Below are 16,508 nucleotides of genomic sequence, written 5' to 3'. Positions count from 1 at the left end.
TTTTTTCCCCCCAACTATCTGGGAAAGCAAGCAGAATTCTGACAGCGGCTCAGGTTGCGTGTTTAGTTTGATTAGCGGCAGGATTTTCTCTGGAGGATTTCAGGCTCTCCCGCAGGTTTCTGAAGTTAAGCCGGTTTCGTCTGAGGTCGGGTCGGGATTCATTTTGTCAATAGCAGGAGAGGCCACTTACTTACATGATGCCACACGCAACGTGCTGGAAGCGAGCGCTATCGGGATTGCTGAGGGATATGTTTGTAGAATCTAATGCTGTGCATGTGCAGCAATACCTACACGTTTTATATTCTTTATATTTATCATACAGCGGTGAATTCTGTTTGTAGCTAAAAACAATATTCAATGACTTAAATTGACAGTGTATACTATAGAGTGTAAATTTGGAAACACTAAAAGAGCGGATCCAAAATAATGACATTGGCTGCTTCTGGTATTTTAAATAAGGCATAATTCTTGCCTGTTTTATGTCTCACCGTGAATTGGTTTTCAGAAAGTAAACTTCAACAATCAAAAAAATAAATTCTAAGAAACAATTAGAATTCTCACTTTTTTCCCCCCATCAATTTACCTGCAAAAATGAATTATTAATATATTCATAACCGAGTCACCGTTTCAGCATTCGTTTGGAGTGGCATGAGCATCGAGGTGATCTCTACTTCATTAGTATGTGTGAGATGTTGTTGGATGTGGTTGTTGTTGACACACCCCCCCCCCCCCCCCCCGCTGCAGTGCCGCTGATGCTCGCTGCAGTTTGTCAGTGAACAAATCAGCTGCCGTGGACCAGTGAATCTGTCCACTGCCGCTCTGTCACTGCATGCGTCCACATTCTTGCGTTTGCATGCTTCACGCCCGCCGTGTGTGTGTGTGTGTGTGTGTGTGTCACTGAGGCAACCCGGATAACGAGAGCTTAGCTTTAGTCAAGCAGCCAAGCGAAGCGAAGCTGAGGTCGTACGACCACCGCTCTCTGTGTGCGCGAGCAGCAAAGGTAACACGGCCCTTGCATAAGCACCATGGCTTTTTGTGCATATGAACTCATAGATCTGTGTGTGTGTGTGTGTGTGCTTCTATCTCCCCTCCACACTTTGCCCCACAAACAGCTTGGCGAGACCTGGCATTGGGGGAAGATAGATAGAGAGAGATGGAGGGTACAGGGGAGAGAGAGAGAGAGAGAGAGAGAGAGAGAGAGAGAGGAAAGGTGTTTTGGGTCACAGCGGGTGAGTTGGCGTGGAGGGGGGAGGGTGGGGGGGTGGAGGATAGAAAGAGGTGAGCATCACTGGGGGCGGGGGATTATCTGTGTTTTCATGTTTTTCTGTCTTTCACCTGCTCACCCATCTCTGACTGGCTGCAAGGCCACATCGCAAAAACAAAGTCTTATTTTGGATCATTGTGTTTTTTTTCTTCTTCTTTCACCTGACTTCAATCGGAAAGGACTTCAAATGTCGACTGTACCAATAACAGTGTTAAATCGCTTGGAGGTTGTATTGTTTTTACTTGTATTTGTCTTTAAATCAGGCCATGTCACAATTAGTTAATCCAGCAAGAATTTTGCTTTTCGATTGTTTTGTTTTTTAATATAGATTTTTTTTTTTTTTTTTCAAAAATATATTGCAATTGGGACTGACTGTTTCATTAACTTGCAACCTCTTCTTTGGTCATTTAAAATATACATTTTCAATGCATTGGACACAAAGATGTAAAGTGTAATCAATACATGTCCTTTGATACACCGATGTTAAGCCATAACAAACAGCAGTATTAGCTCTATTACTGCCTCTGATATACTTGACCAGTGTAGCCCTTACAGAGATTAGGCCTTGTTAACTGTGTGTGTGTGTGTGTGGGGGGGGGGGGACTTGACTAATTGCAGTCTGTTGATTGAACACGGCTAATGACGCAATGCTGGGCCATGAAACTAGCTGATGGGGTGAGAGAAAAAGGAGGGGTGAGCGGGGGGGAAGAAATGAGAGAGCGCGGCTTTCTCTCTTATCAAAATATTATTTCAATGGATTAATCCGTTTTTAATGTGTGTCTTTAGCGAGGCGAAGGCAGCAGAAATCTCCTCCTCTGTCTGCTCAGGCTGCCTCGCTCTCCTATCTCTCCTTCTCCCTCTCAGCTCTTAGCCCCTCGAGTCTCTCATGCATTATGTAGTGATGATTATTACTTAATTACACATTAATAAATCCGCTTCATTTGCAGGACATTAAACGGGAGTTGAGCGCATATGACAGAGAGATGGAGCAGAGCGGGGAAGATTTGAGAAGGGGGGGGGGGGGGGCACCTGGTCATTTAGCATTTATTTGGTTTGTTTAGAGTCAGTAGAGTAAAATGAGCCAAATTTCCACTCAATCTCCTCCATTTTCGCTCTCTCTTTCTCTCTGACCTCCGACCAAACTCATTGAAAACTGTCAAGTACCAAATGTTTGGCAATACAGGCAATTGATTGATAATGACAAAATGTTTGCCCTGTATTTTTTTATGCCAATGTCATTTTTCCTTTGCATAAACCCTAAATATACTCAATTTACTTTAATGTAAGAGAAGGAAATAGTTTATTAACCATTGTTTCAAATAGTTGCCTTTTCTGTTGCTTAATTAATCAATGGTTTCAGCTTTATTCTACCTTTTAAACACTGTTTAGGGCTGTGTGGTAATTCAAGTATGTGATTTAAATGTAATAAGAGACTCTGGGATATAATTATTCATTGCCTGGAGTTAAAGTTATTGTCAATTAACTGCTGAAGACTTTAAAATGAACACCCGCCAACTCGCCGAATGTGGGTAAAAATTAATTGTGGTGGGAAATGTCACCGAGTTAGACGGCGGTTCGGTGGTTGCTGAACCAAAGCACACGGCTGTAAACGGGAGGTCGGCCACTTGTTCTGCTTGATATAAATGCAGAGCTCTCTTAAATCATTCCAATGTCTGACAGCAGCATCAGTGTTTGTCTGAATGGGGATTTTAGGATAGACCCTTTAATCTCTCTTTTCTCTTTACCTCTCTCTCCCTCCCTCTCTCTCTCTCTCTCTCCCCCCATCTGGCTTCACCATTAGATTGATTTACCGTCACGCTTTGGCAGAGCACTTTCATAGGGCCACTGGCTCTTATAAAACTCTGAGACCATACACATGTGTTTTGGATTACTTGAAGACAACAATGTGTCCGTTTGCATGTACATCAGAGTTCAAATGTCATGGAAGCCACTGGAGATGTGGTACATGGGGCAATCGGTGCAAACAAAGAAGCTGGTATTGGCTTTGCATTACAGCCTGCTCAACCATTTAATGGCTTTCTGAAAGCGTTGTTTGAAAATTCAATTGACTCCCCAGCAGGCGGTGGGCTTTAGTTTTTGGTAGTTAGTTTGTTTTTTTTAATGGGACAAAACAAGCTAACGTAATTGGTGATCGGTGGAGCCCAGCAGCACCAGGCATCAAATGTTATTGGACTCATGTCGAGCTGCACTCTATTAGAACCAAATTACTACACAATTGAATGCTCTCAGAGAGGACAAGGGGTCAATAGACGGTCATTTTCATAGAAGGCGTTTTGAGGCGTCGCGGTAGGAGTCTAAATGACACCAACGAGGTCCGATGCTGATCGACCCGCTTCGGCTTCGGGGGTTCCCCATCAGGTCCGCTGTGAAAAGGGCCAATTGAGTCCAGAAAAACAAATACTTTGGCTCGTCCTCTTAGACGGGAGCCTGAAGTGAAGAAGTGCACTTGTGTAAGTGGGGACACGTGCTGTATATTGTTTGGATTTAAGGAGCACTAATCCTGCGTCATCACCTAGCAATACAAATCAGGTCCGGTCTCAAATAATGGACGAGAGAAGGTCATATCATCTGGTAGGCTTGGTCAGGTTCTTATTGTGTGTGTGTGGGTTTTTGAAGGGGTGATGCCCCAGAGTGAGGTGTCTGTATGCCAGCGACAACTCCTTATCAGCGGCCGGCCTGGTGTCGTTGTGCGTGTGGGAACCGGGCGTCACGGGCCGGTACTGTGCCATTGTAGCGGCTTAGCTAGCCTTGTTTATCTGCTGCAAGCTCACTGGACCGTAACACACACCCACCCACCCCTCAAGAGACGTGCACGCGCACACACACAGCGTAGCTGAGCTCCGTGCACGCCCATGGTCTCAGCTTTTAAGAAGAGAAGAATGATGCTGGTGTGACTATATGCGTGCACACACACACACACACACACGGCCCCTGCTTGCCAAGCCAATGTGTCGCCCCACGACTAGATCGCCTCAGAGGACGTGGGCCTTTCTAAGTTTCCTACATGGCTGAGTGTGTGTGTGTGTGAGTGATGAATATGGTAGTTCTTGAATGAATAGCGCAATTAATCATTCTAATGATTCTGAATGGGTTTGACTTTGTTCATCATTGTAGGAGACGTTTTTCAAAAGTCCTCACGCAATGTTTACCGAGGAGGGATCGCCTCCACCAAACAAGCCACGGCAGCTAAAATTGCATTAAATATGTGTCATTGCTTTATGAACGAAGTGCCGATTCAGGTCCGGTGTTTGCATTGACTCTGACCTGGTCGCGATGCAGATATCGCCAGTGGGCATCCACATCTCTTCTATCTAAATAATGCGGAAGCGTGATGGGAAGAGGGATCATAGCTTATCATTTCCGACTTTAATTAACGCTTCCCCCACTTCGCTCTTCTGCCGCCTCATGCGTTTTGCCTGCTCCACTTCTCCGTCCCGTCTACTTTGCCTTCTGCCTCCCTCTCTCCCCTTGCACCGTCCCTCCCCCTCCCTTCTTTATTTCCTGTCTGTTCTGTACATTAAACATTAGTGGTGGGGGCAATTAGCAGTGCCCCTCTGCACACCTGGCTGATGCATAATATATTTATTGGGCTCCTGTCCCTCCCTCTCTCTGACACACATAGGCACGCGTACTGCTGTTGATGAAAGGATGACTTTCGGGAAATGGTAAATCTGTGTGTGTGTGTGTGTGTAGGCTATGAGCACTTGAAGAGCTTCATGCCCCCAGGTTTGACCCCGCAAATCCTCCTCTGTGTTAGCTCTTCAAGCCAGGTCAAAAGTCACTGATCTAGTCAGGTTTTTACTTCTTCGTTCTGATTCTCTGCCAAATGAAGTGGCTTCGGTAACAAAAAGTACCTGAATTGAAGCAGAAGTATGCCTCGTTCATGTTCTGAAGAGGAAGAAAACAAGGAAAACCTTTTTGTTTTCTGTCTGTCCCATCTTGATGGCTCCATAGATGCCTCGATTGTCAGACCAGAGAGCATGTGACAGAGGGCATGAAGCCGTAGCAGCGTTTGTTTTGGTTTCATACGGGACGCGGTGAAAGTTATTTCGTTTCACCAGTTTGAATATACTCTGACTTCTAGCACACACTGCTCTGTCTGAATCAGCCTATTTTTGATTCGTCCATTCCCTGCCTGCTTTGCTCACTGTGCTTGCATGCACCCCCTCCCCCCCCCCCCCCCCCCCCCCACACACACACACACAGACAAATATACGTTATCCTCAGTGTGGAGTCTTGTCAAGAACAAGCTGCCTGTGTTGTGTTCCTGTTTTATTGGACACTACCAGGTCTTTGTAGTGCGCCCCACTATAGATCTACCAATGCTTCTTTTGAGGGCTCCAGTCTTCAGTTGGTTTTTCAAACTCTTTTCCATTCACCTCCCAGTCAGAAGGCAAAGGGCTCCCCGCCGTGGAGGCACAATGGCGCCGGAGAGATTGTAAGGGCGAGCGAGAGAGCATGTTAAATGAGAAAGAATAGAAATAGTGTGGATATTCTGAGAGTGGCTGAAATGGTTTGAATGAGTTGCAGTCATCCGGACGTGGTAAAAATGTTAATTTCCTTTTGTCGCCCTCGCGTTCTCTTTCCTACGCTTAGAATCCAGATTCTTTTCAGGTAGACTCGCTGAAGTTGAAGTGTCTGCACGAGGAGCTCGGAAGAAGCCAGACTGACTTTACTCGAGTTGTGAGGAGGAGGAGGAGGAGGAGGAGGAGGAGGTGCCGCCGTCTGCTCCCTAATAGAAGCTTAATGCCTGTATCAAGAGGCAGAGAAAAAAAGAGACAGTGTTGTTGAGAATGCAATGGAGCAGACAGAGAACAAGAGATAACATGGTGACGTGTGTGTGTGTGTTGGTTAGTGCAGGCAGATTTAAAATCTTAATGCCTTTTTAGAATAAGAGTTAATTTGTCTAGGGACTGGCTGCTCAGCCTCCTCATCTCTTCTCCTCAGGTATCCGTAAGATCTGTAAATACATTTCTCATTTATTGACAAAGGCTTCTTCTAGTTTTTGGCACATGTGTCACTTGAAAAGCATTTCACCCGTAGGCTTGACTTGACGGCCTTCTTCTCAGAGGAGTTTCTAAATAACTGTGCACCTAGCAGTAACCTCGTCTATGATTGGACACTTCTTCCTCTCATGTTTTGTCCCCTCGATGGCACTTAAAATCCGTTGCTTAGCAATAATGGCACAAGTGGGGACGTTTTGCTGATGTTATTCGGGAATTAGGATGCAGGAACCTACAATTTGACCCTATAAAGTTATATGAAGTTGACCCAGCGGTCGGCAAAAAGGTATTTTGAAAAGAATTAATGGAAAAATTTCAATGTTGGGGGTGCGTTAGCATTACACACCCGCTCAAACAGCCACGCGCCGAGCGCACCTCGTGGGTATATTTTCCCCGTTACTCCCAGAAGGAGCGTGACGAGCAAGTTAATCTATCCGCCAGCGATGCGGCGTGACACAAAGCTGTTTATTTCCCTTTGCCCCCCCCCTCACCCCCTGCCCCCCTACTGTAAAGCCTAATCAAGTTTGTATCAAGCTAAATAATGCTGTAGCGTGAAATCTGTGTCTTCAGTTAAAAAGCACTCCCCAGCCTGTACTACAAGAGAAGGCAATTATGCCCCCCCCCACCCCGCCACCCCCCCACACGGCACTCACTGCTCTTGCTGCTCATGTTCTGTGTTGGTGAATGCGCGCGCCCTATAAATACAATAACCCATCCTTTGTGTCCTCGCTCGGTCTGCTAATGGTGCACGCGTTGCCTTATACTTGACTTGTGTTTGAGTCCCAGTCCGTGATGGTAAATGGAGGCTGGGGGAACTTCTAGTTCAGTTATTTCTGGAGCCTTCCCCAGAGTTGAGATACTCTGGAGAAATGCTCTCCCTCTCCTCCTGTCTTTCGCTCTTACCTCCTTTACTCTCACCTCACTGGCGCTTTCATCCCTCACCTCTCCTGCTCTGGTTTCCCTTCTACCTTTTATTTCTTTCTCCGATTTCCTCCATGTTCCTCTATTTGCTTCCCTTTTTACTCCTCGCCCTCCTTCCTCTCGTCTCCTCCCCACGTCTCTTCTGCTATCGATTCCTCTTCCCGCCACACTGTCTCTGTCAGACAGAAAAACAAATGTCAGATCAGAGAGGCTCTTTAATCTCCAGCTGTGTTGTTTGGCCCCAAACATCTAGTGTGTATGTGTGTGTATGTGTGTGTGTGTGTGTGTGTGTGTGTGAGAGAGAGAGACAGTGAAAGTTCTTCTCTCCGAGTGCGGGGCCTTTTACTGTGTTAATTAGCAGCTACTTGTTTAAAAAGGCTGTGTGTGTTTCATGTTTTTGTGTAGAGATTTCTTCATTCACGAATGCATGGATTTCCTTTTGGACCCTCGTAAAGGAATATTTCACTACAGTACACAAAAAAAACCCACAAAAAATTGTTTCAACACCCATTTCAGTGATTTAATTCACTCTGTTTCAGGCCAGGTCTTTCATTCTGACATCAGTAACACAAGCGTTTGGGGTGAGTTTTGGGGACGTTGCAAAGCAATTCAGTTGGACAGCACAGCGTGTTTTAAAACCGCGATGACCTCGTATATAGCAAGAGAAGGTGTGAGGAGCAAAGTGGGTGAGGGGAAGGGAAGGAAGGGTAAGACAAAAAGATGGAAACATTTTGGATCAGAAGGGACGAAGGGGAGGAGACTGACAGCAGAAACAAAAAGATAGAGCGGGCGATGAAGCTTGTCCGCCAGGCTTTGTGTGGTTGTTGTTGTTCCTCCTCTCTGCCATCCATCTAAGCCCTCTGCTACCTCTCTCCCTCTACACACTCTTGCGCGCACACACACACACTATAGACCATAGGCCAGTGGCTCAGTGCTTGTGTGTGTGTGTTCATGTATTTTAAGGCCGTTTTGTTTGGAATGCAGGCATGCAGAGAGAGCAGTTTTACTGCTGATAAAAGTATTTGGTTAATCAGCTTCTGTCCCCGTCCCCTGGCTAGAAGTGTGTGTGTGTGTGTGTGTGTGTGTGTCTGTGTGCGTGCTTGACACAGGGCATTGAAGTTGGGGGAGGCGGGGGGGGGTCCCGGGGGGCAGGCTGGGGATGGAGATTGGCATCAGTCCGGCCAGTAGCGTCACAAAGTCGTTCCTGAGGGGCAGGAGGGCCAGCCAATGAGAGAGTCCCAATAGAGCTATTGGGGGGGGGGGGGGGGGGAACAGGGTTGTGGGTTGGAAAGGGGGAGAGGGAAGGAAGGAGGGAGGGAAGAAGGAAAAAGATGTGCAGTGGGAGAGAAAGAGAGCGGGCAAGCGAGCTAGAGCGGGAAAGAGATGACAATTACCCTCTTGACTCCTGTCCAGCACCAGTTGTCAATCAGCCTGCCCCTCTGGGGAAAATAACCAGCGCATCATTGGCTACGCTGACCCACATCCCGCCTCTCTGGGCCGCCTGGCCAATGCGTGATTGGCCACGGTGACCCGTTCGTCAAAGAGATCTGGGAACACCAGAGCCTCTGGCTGCCTGGGGAATAAATGGCCCTGATAGCGTGCGTGCATGTGTTGTTTAGGTGGGAGGGGGGGAAAAAAGACAAAGGGTTTTCTTATTGAGGCTGTAAGTGCTTTCATGGGACATACGAGAAGGACAGACAAAGATAGAAGGGCAGCAAGTGGGAACGTGGTAGAGCAGATACCCGGAGGAAAGGAAATTTGAAATGGGTGATAAGAGAAGGATGGAGAGTGAGTGACGATCACAGGAGATGAAGGAACAGAGAAAATACAGAAGGACGACAGGATTTGGGTAACTAACAAGGGAAGACGCAACAGAAGTGAGGTTTTAGGAGTAAAAGACTGGGTAGAGAAAGGAGGGAGCGGAGAGATGGAGAGATGCATGTAGTGCATGTGCGTGTGTGCATAATTGATATCAAAAGTGTGTAAATATTTGTTATAACTTAAGTTGCTCTTTCTTCTGGTTTAAATGGATGAAACACTTAAATCACACCATGCATCAAGCACTCGTCACATTACTGCTGTTTTGCAACACATCCTGCATCCTTGGATGTGTAGTCAGACGTTAGTTCTGTACCCCGAGGATGCCGCTTACACTTGAAACGGGTTCACTGAAGGTGGAAATACCTCGACGGTTACTAGAGCGGCGGGTCTGTTCCTCTAGATGCTGCAATGATATTACCCAGTTTCCAAAAGAATCAAAGACCGCAACCTACTGTGACCGGTGTCATATTGGCGGTCACACGGAAGGTGCCCCCCCCCCCCACCCAACCAGTGACGTTAGCGTAGCTCAGACCGTGCGTATCCACGCGGTACGAACAGGTGAGAGCACCTGCGTTTGACTCACACAGGTGAAGATAATTAGGAGTGATTCATGGTTCACGCTTCACAACAGCAGCAGCCTTCAGACGATCCAATCACAGGGCCAGGAAATGGCCGCACACAGTTTAGCAAACTCCCACCAGCACAAGAAGACGCGTAGGTGTGTCGAGAGGTGGAGGAATCCCGCACAGCATGTGGTCATATTCGGACCTATTTTGCGAATGTATGTAGTTGTTGGATTTTGCAAAGCTACAAAGTAAATTACACCGTACGAGAGCGTCTTCCAAACCTCAAGTGCAAACCAGGCCTCAGAGTCCTCGCTTCTTTACTGTCGTCATTGACCCGCATTTCCAGTATTTGTTGAAAGATATTTCTAAAACACACATTTACTGAGCTGTTTTGGGGTCGGCAAAAACAAAGCGTGTGCGTGCGTGCGTCTGTGCGTGTGTGTGTGTGTGTGTGTGTGTGTGTGTGCAAATCAGTTTAAAGGCCTCAGGGGTTCCCATCTTGTTTGCTTTGTGACACACACACACGCGCATTGGGCTTCGTGCAGTGTGTATGCGAGGGTGTTTGATCTTTAGGCCTCTGCTGCGGCCTCGGTGATTGTCGGCTCCTACATGTACGTACACTACTTTAGTGTGCGCATGTTTTGGTGTTGATGGGGCCAAAGTTGCATGAGACTGGATGATGTCCCCTGAAATTGAAATGACACAACTACTTGTCACACACAAACTACATCAATTTCCACCTGCATCGGAGACGCACAGGTTCAGCTAATTAGGAGTGAGTCATGGTTTCTCACCCAAAGACTCGACGCTCAAAGCCATGCGTTCTGCTCAAGCTAAACCAAACCCAGTTCACTATGGACTAGAGCCTTTAGACGGATCTAATCACGTGGCCAGAAAATCCAGAAACCACCCCCCACGAACAGGCAGTATTTGGTTCTCGAAGTGTCCTACTGTACAACCTCTCCTACTCCTTGTGTTCGTGATGTTTCTATTCCGCACGTATGAAACTCTTTTAGTGCTGAGAGACGTACTGAAGGCAGAGAGGAGACGGAGAAACACTTGTGGAAAAACTTGGATACCCGGAGTGCTGTTTCTCCCCCTACAGATACTTGTACTTCAGGCTTCTCTAAAGTACATTTTCTCACACACACACACACACACTTCTCATGGAACGCTCTCTCCTTTTACTTGCACAGTATGTGCAGGCAAGCTAAACTCTTCCGAAACATCCGCGCACATAGAGCACATATACAACCCACCCCAACCCCCCCAAGCAACCCCAGTAACGCTGAGTGTTTCTCCGAGGGGGCGGGGGGGGGGGGCAGAGCGAGGACAGGGGAATCTGGATAAAGGCACGTGTGCTCTGCTAATAAAACGCGCTGCATTCCCCATCTTTCTATAACATCCCATCCCGTATGTATGTACAAGACACCAACATTTTCAAGCCTGTTTTTCTTTCTGCAGGAACAGGTCACTGATTTATAACTTCTTGTTTTCAGCTGAGCTCTTGGCTCAGCCTGTGAGGATGGGGCGGCTCACAGAGGTGGAGGGGTGGGGGTCACCCGGGGAGAGCAGGATGAGAACGTGGGGTTTGGAGAGATCAGACGCGCAGAAGAGTAAGTGAGGAGTCGTGCGATGGGGAGGAAGAGGGGAGGTAGGGGGGGTGCAGGAAACCCCATTGTGTGCGGGCTCCAGCCATTTCCTGTTTGTGTACCAGCTGCACTTCCCTCCTTCCTGTTGTACCCAGGAAGTCGGTGTCACATTCCTGCTGTGATCGGCTCCGTGTTCGCGTGTCACGAAGGTGTCAGGACATCGTGCTTGTGAATACCGGCCGTTGGGTGAAATAACACTTTCATGCAGACTCAAATCCTATTTCCATTAAACCCGCTGCATGTGTAAACAACAAATACAGAGGATCAAGTAAAACTCACTTTACAATTTTAGATTCATTACAAAGACACCTGCACTCCAGTTTCGACGCTTCGGACTCATCAAGTGTGTTAGAGTCTGAAAGGCCGCTGTGCCGGTTGTGTCCGAGCGGTTCATCTTTCAAATTGTTGCCAGGAGAAATGAGTACAACGATCAAGGGGCTTAAAGAAAAGCTGTGGACTGATTTTCGTCTGTTCACTTCGTCAGTGTAAATGAGATTGAAAGGCATCTTTGCTCGTGATCGCGTCTGCGACAGTAAAGACCTAAACCCACTTTTTAATCTCTCTTTCTTCTATTCTCAGCGGTGGAAGAAGGGGAGTCCTCAGAGTGTGGCGGGACCTGGGATGAAGCAACTGTCCAAACAGGTTTGTGCGCGTACAAACACACACTGATAACGTAATCGAGGTTCAGCAAGCCGTGAGATCTTCACTTAAGTCTGCGCTGCACGTCTGACACACTCGCAACACACAATTTGTAATATCCATTCCGCATGGTTTGTAATGGCCTGCTGAGAAGGATATGAAGGAGAAAAAGAAGGAAGAGATGGCGGGACGAAGTGAACATGGCAATGTTCGGATGGACGGGATCTGTGAAAGTACAGGAAGAAGAGGAAAAACGAGAAAAGAGAAGAATTCAAGAGCAAACAGAACAAATGAGCCACTACAGGGATTTCAAAAGAGACACAGCACCGGCGTGTCCCGGGAGTCGCTCCTCTTGTCTTTATTTGTTCCGGGCACCATCGGTCCAAAAGTGGTCCGTTTGTCACTCGTCCACCTTCTGTTTGCCTCCTCTGCACAGTTCTCTTCTCGGCCTCTGCTCTGTTTCAGAGGTCAGGGGTCGACGCACACCGAAAGGAACCAAAGTTGCCTTAACTGCGTTAAAATATTGAACCGCGTCCACAATAATAGCATAGATTAACACGTTCCCTTTGACAGCCCTAATCTATATATGTCTCTCCCAGTATCACGGCAGATCTGATGACTCTTAAGATTTCTGAATGTGGCTCTGATGGCTCCTCCGGAGACACAGGCTGAGCCAGGCTACTGACGCCTTCTCCCTGGTGTCATTGCCACTTGGTGGAGATCAAACTACACATTTAACAAATCGTGGCAGAGTTGGTTCGACCACTGTTGTTGTTTGTCAGCCGCAGAGAGTTTTCCGCTCTGGTTTCCAGCCAATCACAGAGCAGTTAAACTCTTCCTCTGACTCGATCCCAACAGGGAAATAAGATACTGCTGAATGTGCAGCTCTCTCTCGTTCAGCTCTGGAGGGAGAGGAGCATAGGAAAATATGATCCTTGGGGTGTCCGTGACGTACTCCACCCTCTTATCCTTGCCCCGCCCCCCCCGCTACTCAGACCCGTGCTAACTCTCCTCCAGGGGTTCTGTGTGTGTGTGTGTGTGTATGTGTGTGTGTATGTGTGTGTGTGTGTGTTAAGAGGGGTGCTGACTGAGGTCCTGGGTGGCTCACTAGAACTGCTGTGTGTGTCAGTTCCTGCAGGAAGCCAGCGTCCCATGACACACACACACACACACACACACACCTATCTCACTCTCTTCCCCCCATAAAAACTTACTGTCCCATATTCCCTTACTCAGCCACTCTTTCCATTTGGATTTTACCATCAATTCCCTCTCCGAGCATCCTCCACATCACTTTCTCTTTCCATCCCTGCATGCTTTTCTCCTGCTGCCTCCGAAATCTCCCTGCGTCTTCATGTCTGTCTGTCTGTCTGTCTTCTTCCGTCTCTTACCGTTTCTACTTTCAACAAAACCTCCGTGCTCATATTAGAAGAAGTGTGCGCCAGAGAGAGCAGTGCCTCTCCCTTTATTAAATCAGATTAAAAAAGAAGAAAGACCTTGTTTCCTTTACTCCCTTGGAGATGGTGTCGACAAGGAGGGGGTGAGGCAGAGGGAGAGAAGAAGTCTAAGTTCCCATCCTGCTGTTAAATTCACAAACTTTCTAGCCTTGCTTTATCTTTTCCATGCTCCTTTTTATCCTGTCTCTCTTTCGCTTTCTCTGGAAAATGTGTGTTGAGTTTAGAAAGACCCGCGGGAGGGAAGGTGGGAGGGGGACCCTAAGGGAATTGCCCCACCACATCTCCTCGTTTCCTTTCCTCCCCCCCCTCTCTCTCCCCAGCCTTTTTTGCCCCAGAGAGCAGCCCCCGGAGGTCAAATGTGCCACAACACCCTGCGCCTCTCGTTCCCTCTGCCCACGCCATCCCTTAGTGGGACAGAAAAACAACTCCTCCCCTTGTTTCCGCTCTTGTTTCCTTGCTGGGGGAGAGGGAAACGAGTGAAGATACCAAGGACAGAAATGAGAGAGAAAAAATAGGAGAGGCAAGGTAGCAGCACAGTCATCGTATGCCTAAAATAATATGTCTCACGTAGGAGAACAAACTTGCACTGACGTCCTCCTCTCCTCCTCTGGGGTCTTGTTTTTCCTCAATTCTTCTGAGAGTCTGAGGGTCTACTACACTCACACCGACACACACACACACATATACACACACTGTGTGTTTCTCTTGGACATCATGCACATCCAGTTGCTTCCAGAAAGAGCCAGTGAGTCATTGTGGAAAAGGTTTGTCAGGTCCCGAGCTGAAACTGAGGAACTCGGACTAGTTACATTAGTGTGTGTTTGTGCGTGTGAAGACGCAGACATGGCAGCCGCCAGAAAGTTGCTTCTTACTATTGTGTGTGTGTGTGGATTCATGCAGTCTCCAGTACAAACAACCTGCTCTGTCATTCCCCTCCTCTCCAATCCAAAGAACCCTGCGAGTCGCATTTTTGCACATTCACATGTTTTGTGTTCAACACCACGGTCCAGTACTCGCCAGTCTCGGCAAAGTGGTATTTTCATCAGGAAGTGCGCACCACAGTGGCCAGCTAGTCCTGCAAAGTCAGACGAGTGTGACTTAAAGAGGAGAAGCCTTGTTTCACTCAAGGATGCGGGACAGTGGAGGGAGATTATACGTAATAACACTGATATCGAGACGATGGCCGGGGCTGAGGACAACGGGACACTGGCCCCCTCTCCCTCCCTCCTTCCTCTCCTTTCCTTTCCTCTTCCTCTAGCCCGCTCTCCCCACTACCCTCTGGAGGTCCATAATGTCGTTCTAATTTCCCCAAGGAAACCCCAGGAAAACAGTGTGTGTGTGTGTGTGTGTGTGTGTGTGTGTGAGAACTATTATTACCTGCTTGTGATGGTGCACAGTGCATCTGTGTTTTTGTTTTTATTGCAGCATTTAAGCCCTTTGTTTTTGTGTGTGTGTGTGTGTGTGTGTGCGCAGCAAAAATTCCAATAAGTGAGCAGCCGTTCATTTGTGCGTGATGATACTTTGCCGCCGCTCTGCTTGGGTCTGTGCATTGCATGTGTGGTGTGGTCAATGTGCCTTTGTGCACATGCAGTGTGTACGTGTCTCTATACCTTCCATGACAGAGTGGCTCTTTCATCATCCTGTATCCAGACATCGGGCTAAGGTGCTGCTCTCCCTTAAACCTCCCATGGGTGTATGTGTGTGTGTGTGTGTGAGAGACTGGTACGCCGTGGCTCAGCAGATCTTCTCCCAGGAGAAAGGGGGGGGGGGGTATAGAGACCTTGCATTGTGAAAACACAAGGGTATAAAGGGTATGGTTGTTGGGGGAGAACATGAGGGGAGAGGCGGAGGTGAGGAGAGATGGCCTCTTTATTTAGCCCCCTAACGTACACTCGAACCGATCGGCGCAAAGGGTGGGGGAGGAATGGGGCAGTCAATTCTCCTGAGATACAGAGAGCAGGCCTGTGTTGTCGTGTCCGGCTGCACCTGTTCTCCGTGTGCGTGTGCGTGTGTGTGTGTGTGTGTGTGTGTGTGTGTCGGATTCTTTTTTTCCACTCCGTCCTCTCGTGAATGAAATTATAACACTATAAGGACGGCGTGTCAAACTCATGACATATGTGCTATAACGGATAAGGCCACAGGCGTGCAGATCAACGTTCACTGTTCAGATGGAGGGACGTGTGACCAAAGACAGCTACATGGATTTGAGACCAAAGGTGTTGTGCACATTGTGATCGCATTGGTTTATTTTTAGAAATAACGCATCTATCGCACAATTTGTATTTGCACCACCTGGTGCTAGTTTGTTTAATTCAAATGAAAATACAGCTGAACATTACCTAGTCCATCTGACTGGTTTTGGGAAGTGAGCAAACCTTCCCGTTCTTTCGATGTGTGAGTGGTATAACGATACCGTATGAGAGCTCATCCCCAACTGTCCCGACTGAAGGGTGCTGGCCGAGCCAACGCTCCGGGCGGGTCTGATCTGAACCTCGTGGCAGCTTCAAGGTGGTGGTGCCCAGCCAGCTGCCTGTGGGTCCTGGTCCAGTTTGCGGTGCGATGTGGAGCAGAATGAAAGCCTTATGTGAGGACTGTTTGGTTTCTAAACATTCTGCTGGAAGCTGCACACACAATTTTTCTCTGCCAGCCCCTCCACCTTTTTTGATTCCTCTTTTACGCTGACATAGACGTGTGTGTGTGTGTGTGTGTGTGTGTTTTATTCAGGCCTGGCTGACAGATATACATCTCTCTGAGCTGCAGAGTGCGTCCCAGACAGGCCGAAAGAAGCACGCTGCCAAATGTAACACTTGAATAACGACCAAGCCTTTCACAAGTACTACAGTATGTTTTAATTCCACTTTAATTCCCCCCCGGCACTCTCTTTCTGTGCACTTCTATCACCCAGGGGCAGTTCAGGAACATTTTCCAGTGTTCATTTGTTCCCCAGCTCTCTTCCCACTGGATGCACAGACGTGTACGGTGGTTGTCCTGACCGGGTGCGTTAGATTTATTCACATTTTTGGTGTTCTAGCCTGGTGGGGTAACCGCTCACGCTAGTGCCATAAAATCGTGCGACTGTTGGATGTGTGGACGGACAAATACATATCCGCTGTGTCCCACTCGGTGGGCCGCATCCTCATGAGGACCCGGCCTTTGCAGTCGCC

At 47.9% G+C, this 16,508-nt stretch overlaps 2 protein-coding genes across 4 annotated transcripts in view; both read left to right on the top strand.

Annotated features, from left to right (window-relative positions):
* LOC119195886 (histone H2AX) overlaps window positions 1-16,508 on the top strand; it is a 545,468-nt gene that overhangs the window by 54,986 nt on the left and 473,974 nt on the right. The window lies entirely within an intron of this gene.
* The window catches only part of znf423 (zinc finger protein 423), a 103,137-nt gene that overhangs the window by 2,003 nt on the left and 84,626 nt on the right, over window positions 1-16,508 (top strand). For 2 of the 3 annotated variants that reach the window (XM_037451135.2, XM_037451133.2), the window contains exon 2: window positions 11,828-11,890. The exons of the other annotated variant lie outside the window; for it this stretch is intronic. In XM_037451135.2, the coding sequence (XP_037307032.2) occupies window positions 11,828-11,890 (63 nt within the window). The remainder of the gene's footprint in view (window positions 1-11,827; window positions 11,891-16,508) is intronic. 3 annotated transcript variants of the gene reach the window in all.

The sequence above is a fragment of the Pungitius pungitius genome, chromosome 6, assembly GCF_949316345.1.
Source record: "Pungitius pungitius chromosome 6, fPunPun2.1, whole genome shotgun sequence".
NCBI classification, from domain to species: Eukaryota; Metazoa; Chordata; class Actinopteri; order Perciformes; family Gasterosteidae; genus Pungitius; species Pungitius pungitius.
The sequence above is the reverse complement of the archived record's forward strand: the minus strand, read 5'-3'. Positions and strand labels throughout refer to the sequence as shown.